This window comes from Camponotus vicinus, unplaced genomic scaffold (genome assembly GCF_025532165.1).
Source record: "Camponotus vicinus isolate PSW18456_S1 unplaced genomic scaffold, iyCamVici1.0 SCAF_8, whole genome shotgun sequence".
Taxonomy (NCBI): Eukaryota; Metazoa; Arthropoda; class Insecta; order Hymenoptera; family Formicidae; genus Camponotus; species Camponotus vicinus.
In genome coordinates, this window is record NW_028141980.1 from 2,045,721 (window position 1) to 2,053,916 (window position 8,196).

The window sequence follows — 8,196 nt, forward strand, 5'->3', positions numbered from 1 at the left end:
ATTTATACGGATGGGCAATGTGTCAATCGTTGCCCTATGCCGATTTTCGATGGGTCGACGACGTGTCGAATTTTGACGTAGCATCGATCGCGTTAGATTCGCCTACGGGTTATATCCTCGAAGTCGATCTCGAGTACTCGCAACATCTTCACGATACGCACACTGACCTACCGTTTTGTCCGACACACGACAAGCCGCCCGGCAAGCGGCAAGACAAACTCCTCGCAACATTATACGATAAGAAGCGTTACGTGATACACTACCGTAATCTACAGCAATGTACGCGACACGGCCTTCGCGTTACAAAAATACATCGCGTATTACAATTTACACAATCTCCGTGGCTTCGCAGTTATATCGAATTAAATACACAGTTTAGAACACTCGCGAAAAATGATTTTGAAAAAATTTTATATAAACTGATGAATAACGCGGTATTTGGCAAGACGATGGAAAATGTGCGTAATCGCGTCGATGTAAAATTATTAACAAAGTGGGACGGACGATACGGCGCAGAAGCGATGATCGCCAAACCAAATTTCCATAGTCGAAGCGTTTTTTCGGAAAATTTAATCGCCGTAGAATTGCGCAAATTGGAAGTAAAATTTTATAAACCAATCTATATGTCGGCATGTGCATACTCGACATATCGAAAGAGTGTCTGTACGAATTTCACCACGAGTACATGTCTCCCCTGTATCGCGACAAATGTAAGATCATGTACACCGACACAGATAGTCTAATATATCACGTCGAGCGCGTCGATGTGTACGAGAACATGAAGCGCGATATCGCTAGATTCGATACGAGCGATTATGCCGCGGACAATGCGTACGGTATACCGCTCGTGAATAAAAAAGTGCCGGGCTTGATGAAGGATGAAAATAACGGTGCGAAAATGACCGAATTCGTAGGGCTTAGAGCAAAGATGTACGCGGTGAGAGTGGACGGGAAAAAGGATACGAAGAAGGTTAAAGGCGTTAAAAGTAATGTCGTAGCGCGTAATATAACCTTCGACGATTACACGCGATGTTTGCACGATGAGATCGAAATGACGCGACAGCAGTCATGTATAAGATCGAAATTGCACAAAGTGTATACCGTCTGCGAAACGAAAATTGCTCTGAGTCCGTACGACGACAAGCGGTATATCGTACCTGATTCGACCGACACGTTACCATGGGGACATTACCAGATACCCTTATAATATAATATATATATAATGTAATGCAATATAATGTAATATAGTGTGTGATATAATGTAAGATATTATACTATAAAGAAATATTATTTTTGTATATGTATTTTATATGTATTTCATATGTATCTCATATGTATATGTATTTCATATTTTATATATTGTATTATATACGATTATTGGAAAGGATGTATTAATAAAGATTTTTGTATTTTATATATTTCATGTATATTTTTATATCTTGTACATATTTTTTCTTAAAATTAAAAATAAATACAATTTGTATGAATTAAATCACATTGTCCTTATGTATCCAAGAGTTGTGCGAATTGTCAAATCCCAGCCATTTCACGTAAACCTCGTCACCCCTCCTGCGCAGTACTTTCTCCACGAAATATACGTCCGGATAATTCGCGCGATGCAACTCGTGCTCGTAGAACGCTCCGGCGATAGATGTTTTGCGACAGTCCTCGAGTAAATAGCTTACGGGATTAGTATGCTGCACTTTTACAATTTTAAACACCTCGGTTGTCCAATTTGGTGTGTAACCCTTCTCGAAAATTGTCTTGTACTTGCTAACGCGTACCGAGTCACCTACTTTGAATTTCGCCGAACCCGTGATATTTACGCGGTTGTACACCGTAGTCAAGAGTCTTTCAGCGATCGCGGGGGTAACGTCGACGGGTCGCATACCGATCGTTCGATGCTTGCGCGCGTTGTAATCCGATACGAGTTGCGGCAACGCGTTGATCCACTTGTAAGATCCGTTCAGCGTAAACATCTTCCACATGTCGTTTTTCAGCGTGCGATTGAATCGCTCAACGATCGATGCCTTCAATACCGAATACGTAGAATAGTGATTGATGTTATATTTTCGCACGAGCCGTTGCACGTCGGCGTTATAATATTCCTTCCCTTTATCGGTCTGTATGTTTTTCGGACACCTCTTGCTATCTCGAATTATCTCGGCGATAGCGTCAGCTGTCTCGCTTCCGCCTTTACTCTTGAGTGGTACGGCCCACGCGTGCTTGCTCAACGCATCGATGACAATGAGTATGTAGTGGTAACCTCTGTTGAAACGAGAGTACGGACGCATCTCGACGATGTCAGCTTGCCACAGGTCATCGTATCCCCGCACTATGACGTGTCTTCGGGGAAAATTTTTTCTCGCCGGTGCGTGCAGTTCGTTCACCAACTGCCGTTTCTCTAAACTATGTTGTTTCTTCGCTTCCCCGGTTATTCCCGATCGCCGATCCATCGTTGACGTTCGATAGTCGTTCGATAGACGTTCCTGGCCCGTTCGTTGGCGTTCGATAGACGTTCGATAGACGTTCCTGGCCCGTTCGTTGGCGTTCTTTGCCGTTCGATAGACGTTTGATAGTCGTTCACTGCCGTTCTTGACCCATTTGTTGCCGTCCTTGATCCTGTTGGTAGTCGCTTCTAAGTAGTCCGTAGCCTCGTACACAGTCGTTTCTGACCCGTTCGTAGCCTCGTTGGCAACCGTTTCTGACCCGTTCGTAGCCGTTCCGTAGTTGTATGCCGCCTCGTATGTAGCCGTTCCTGACGTGTTCATAGCCTTGTTCGCAACCGTCCTTGAGGTGTTCGTAGCCTCGTTCGCAGCTGTTCTTGAATTGTTCGTAGCCTCGTTCGCAGCCGTTTCCTCTTCGATCACTGCCACTCATTGTAGTTTGATAACCGTTTGTAGCCATTCGATAACTGTTCGCAGATGTTCGATAAGCCTTTGTAGATGCTCAATAATTGTACAATAGCCGCTCCTAAGCCGTTCACTACAGCCGCTCATTACAGGTTGATAGCCGTTTCTGAATTAGTGTTAATCGCCCGCTGAAGTTCGTTTATAGCAGTCTGCAAAGCTCGCACGTCCTTCTCGAACGCAGTCAGCTTCTCGTCTGATTCTTTCTGTTGATTCTTCAACGTTTTAACGCATTGTTCCACGTACAGTTTGTTGACTGCATCGGTATCAGCCTCAGGTTGCGCTACACGGCGAATCTTGAGCGACCTCGCGTCATAGTCCGTAGCGACGCGACACAGAGCGTTTTGACGCAAGTAACTCGTCACCAATTTACCCCAATGATCGCTTGTGTCGATCGCATCATTTCTCCGTTCGAATAATCCAAATTTGTTGATAGGCATTTTTTTCGATGTGAATGACATCGATCGACTGATAAGTTTTGTCGAGACACCGTTTAATTTATAATAAGACCGGCTTCGTGAAGTTCCTCTAGGATCGACAGGATCTCGTTGTCGTGAGCGTTGTGGCCAGCTCGGTGCGAAGCGTCGAGCAATCGTAGCCGATCCACTAGCTCGTTGGGGTCGTCCCAGTGCACGTAATCGATCTTATTGTCGGTTAGCGTCATCGCGCGAGGCATGAATACTCCCGTTCCGGATTTATTCTTTTTCGATTCGATCGACATCAACGGTGCGATTATTTGTTTATACTTGTATCCCTTGTTGCTATTTAATCGACCTTGCGCATCATATTTGCGTTTATGCGCACTCGTCGCCATTAATATGCTCTTATATTTTTGCATATCGTCCTCAGTATATATGATGTCATCGGGTCAATTCTCTTGAAGATCAACTCGTATGATCCAGGTGTACCGATATATCTCACTTTGTCAATGATTATAGAGTCATCTCTATCAATGTCGAATCGTTTGTTACCGAGACGCATTTCATTCTCGTCGAAATAGACACCGTACACGTGATCGATCTCGTTTTTTCTTTCGTCGCCTAAGGAGAGCGCTCATGTACTTTTGTCCCAGTGGTCCCAAGTGCTCTCGTAACACTTCTTGACCTTCCGACGTTTGTAACATGTTTCGAACGGATGTTTCGAGCGAGTTGCCCGTGGTTTCGAAAACATTTTCGTTTGCGAGTGATTCAGGGTTGATCGTGGGTTGTACGATTCTTGTTGTCGCTGACGGTGTAGAGGTTATCGGCGGTTCAACCAGTAAAGCATCCGATAGATCGGATGTACGCGGTGTCGATAAACGATTCGCCTTCAATCGTTTCCTCTTTTTCGGTGTTGCATCCACCACCACCTCCTCCTCTTCCTCCTTGTACCGCTTGATGGGTAACGTTTTAATCTTCGCGTCAGCGTTACTCTCCGGCTCATTTTTCACCGCGATTGAGCTAGAGTTGTCGGCGATCTTTTGCAGTGGCTCGATAATAGGCCCAAAATGGGTCTTGACCGCGATATCGTCGTCGATCTTACCGGTCTTCAAAGCGCGATGTTTCTTGCGGATCGATTCGCTCGTTTTCTCAATCTGCTTCGCAAGCTTTTCACGCTCGCGAATATTATCGCTTCCAGCCATGTCGACGGAGTGTCGAGCGTTTCACCCCTCTCGACGGAATGTCGGCAGCGACTAATCGTTTCGCGGTATCGCGAACACGTTAAATCCTTTTCTGTATCGCCCGTTCGTAAGCGAGCTGTCCTTATCTATCACTAGGAATCCATACTTTTGCTGCCAACAAGTACGACATAATTCACTGAAATCCTCGTACAACATGTCGGTATTCACGTGATCGTTGTACACGTGTTTCAAGTTAGTATCGTCCTGTTTAAACAAGATCAGCAGGTTCGCGTTGTCGCGTATAAGATGTTTTGGTATTCTCGTGTACGTCTGACAGAGATAGAAACAGTCGACGTTCGAGTGACGACCCATTGCAAAGTACTCTCTTATCGTATCTTGCTTGTCGCACGCCACATCATCGAAGACGAAAATCGAGTTTGGACGTGCCTCGCTCGGTGGAATGACGTCACTGTTATTGGAGAACGTAAAGTAGCCGATTTCGTCGATCGGCGTCAACAAATTCTCCAGATATTGATATTTCGGCTGTTGCAGCGACTTCGAGTACACATACACGTTCTCGAAACGTACACCGTGCGGACTTTCCAGTAGACTTATCAGAACGTTGGTTTTACCACAATTCGAGGGACCGCAAACGATCGCGCGTATAGTAGTCGATAGCATCGTACCGTGTCTGCGCATCTCCGCGTTGTCCCCCATTGATCGTAATCTGTCATCGCAATTCGTCACGCGTATCGTCAAAGGTTGTCGTACGAACCGCATGTTTTCTCTTTCGAATCAATTTTGCGAATGATCGCGAGGGGGGGAGACATATTTATAGAGGTGTCTCGACTCGAAACCGCTCAGTATCAAAAATGTTTCTCCTTCTGTCGGATGAAAGAGAGATTTTCCGGCTTACCGCCGAACAACTGCAGTATATCCCAAAGATTGTTTTACTGCAAAATTTTGGTGATTACGTGGAACGATTGTGGGACAAGCTTCCAGAATATATAAAGGCCGATTCGGAGGTTCAACAATATCGTTCGTGCATGCGACATTACAATCAGCCGTGGCAGCGAAGGCACATCGACGGTCCGTCACCGTTAATAAAAGATCGCTACGTATGTCAGCGAGAATTGTGGAGGCAGCGGTCTCTTAAATCGTGCGATAAACGCGCTTCCGATCGAATTCCATATTCTCGGCTATCAGTTTTGCGGTCCAGGCACGCGGTTGCAGAAGCGATTAGCCAGAGGCGATCGTGGTATCAATCCGTTGGATGCGGCGTGTCGTGAACACGATATAGCATACTCTCGGAGCAACGATCTCACCGAGAGACACGCGGCGGATAGGATACTCGCCGAGAAAGCGCGAAATCGCATCGGTGCGGGAGATTCGACTCTCGGTGAGAGAGCCGCCGCCACAGCTGTCTGGGAAGCGATGAAAGCCAAGACGAAGCTCGGTATGGGTGTGAAGAGGACAAAGACGAAGACGAAGAAAAAAACGGCGAAGAAACGAATACTTCCGGTAGCGAAACGCGGCGGCGTGTTGCCGATTCTACCAATGTTGGGTGCGCTCGGATCCCTGATCGGTGGAGCGGCGGGTGTAGCGAAGGCGGTGAACAACGGAAAAGCCGCGCAACGTCACTTGCAAGAGATGCTACGTCACAATCGCGCCATGGAAGGTCGCGGATTATATCTCGCTCCTTAGAAATACGGACGAGAAGTCTCAACGAGAAGAAAAAAAAAACGTCAAAGAGACGCTAAAAATGCCGCAGGGCGCAACTACCAACGTACAATTGCTACAACTGGCAAGACGTGTGCGCATTCCATATTTTAGAGGTGTTTTCATGCGCGACTCTTTACTGATCGGTGGTATATATCGAAACGAGAGCGGTATCGTAAATTTGGATAGCGTCGAAGGACCGGGTACTCATTGGGTAGCGTACGCAAAGAGGGGAAATCGTGTCGTATATTTCGACAGTTTCGGCAATCTTCGACCACCGAATGAATTGGTGCGATATTTCGGACGAAACGTAACGAAGATACAGTACAATCACACATCTGTTCAAACTTACGATCAGAGCATCTGCGGACAATTGTGCTTGCAGTTTCTTCGAACGGTCGATGCGTGTGAATTTAAAGACGGATATTGCGCTATTTGATTCAGTATTCGTTAAACAGTTTTGCCGACATGTCTATGACATTCACGTTGACTGGGAAGAGTAGCGTTTCTCGCGGCAAACTTCTTTCCCGCCGTAGATTTTGGCGACGATGCATACGAGCTCGGTCTAACGGATTTTGAGACTTATCACACGATACCGAATGTGAATTCCTCGAATAATAAATTTTACTTTGGCAAAGACGACGCGGAAATTACGATTCCCGAGGGACCCTACGAGTTGCGAGATATACATGCATTTTTGAAACATGCAATTTCACGGAAACATCGCGATAAGAAACACATTGACGACGGTGACTATGAAGATGGAGAATATCCGATAGTGCTCCGCGCTAATTACAATAAGATGAGGAGCGAGATCAAATGCGCATACAGAATAAACTTTAGCAAGCCCGACAACATTGGATCGTTGCTAGGATTCTCGAATCGTATTTTCGAGCCGCGAAAATGGTACGAATCGAACATGCCGATTAACATTATCAACGTGAATATTATCCGCGTAGAGTGTAACGTGACCGCGGGCGCGTACAACAACGGCAAACTCGTTCATAAGGTACATGAACTTTCACCGATGGTATTACCGGGATATAAGATATCGGAAACGCCGGCGCAGATCATTTACCTGCCGATCATCGCGCGGAGCATTACGGATTTAACGTTACGCGTTGTCGATCAGAACGGACGATTGCTCGATTTTCGAGGAGAAGAGATCACCGTAAGATTACACGTACGACGACTACGGCGATAACATACGTATGCGACGTATGAGATGCTCGTATTGAACGGATCGAAAGACGTGAGAGATAACGTAATCTTTACGAGGCCAGCAACAACAACAACAACAACGTCGACGTTCGCCAATATCCAATCATCCAAGAAAAAGAAACTCAGCGCATCGAACGTTGCGTTTTTACAATCTTTAGAATTCGCGGTGCGAAACAGCTGAACGATGACCGACATCCTCAACATCAGTGACGCGCCAATCTTCGACGATCGTATCGTCAAGATCGAGACTCACACGTACAACCCGTTCGCCAATACAACGTTCGGATACAGTGATGAGATAAGAATACCCATACAACAACAGGATCTGTATACGTTGCCGTATGAGAGTTTCCTATACATCGAGGGAGAACTAACGAAAAACGGACCACCAGCTGACAGAGAAGCTGATGTGGCACTAGGAAATAATTGCGTCGCATTCATGTTCGATGAGATTCGATACGAACTCGATGGCGTTGAGATTGATCGCAATAGAAACGTAGGAATAACTACTACGCTCAAAAACTATGTAACGGTATCATCCGATAGAAGCGTTATTATGAGGAACGCCGGCTGGGATGCGTCGACCAATGCAAATGGACACTTCAATTTTTGCGTACCGCTCTACATGTTATTGGGATTTTGCGAGGATTACAAACGCATGGTGATTAACGCTCGTCACGAATTGATCTTAATACGATCGCGCAACGACAACAATTGTCTGCTTGGAGATTCGACGCTGGAGCCTGC

At 45.9% G+C, this 8,196-nt stretch overlaps 1 protein-coding gene across 1 annotated transcript; it reads left to right on the top strand.

Annotated features, from left to right (window-relative positions):
* The first annotated feature begins 631 nt into the window (after positions 1 to 631).
* LOC145976267 (uncharacterized) lies at positions 632 to 1,207 on the top strand. The gene has a single exon (XM_083107336.1). It carries the CDS (start codon positions 632 to 634, stop codon positions 1,205 to 1,207), a length of 576 nt encoding a protein of 191 aa, XP_082963462.1.
* Positions 1,208 to 8,196: the final 6,989 nt, after the last annotated feature.

What these genes read in the sequence shown, in the direction of transcription:
- LOC145976267 (XM_083107336.1), top strand. Translation starts at nt 632, where the DNA reads ATGTGCATACTCGACATATCGAAAGAGTGTCTGTACGAATTTCACCAC.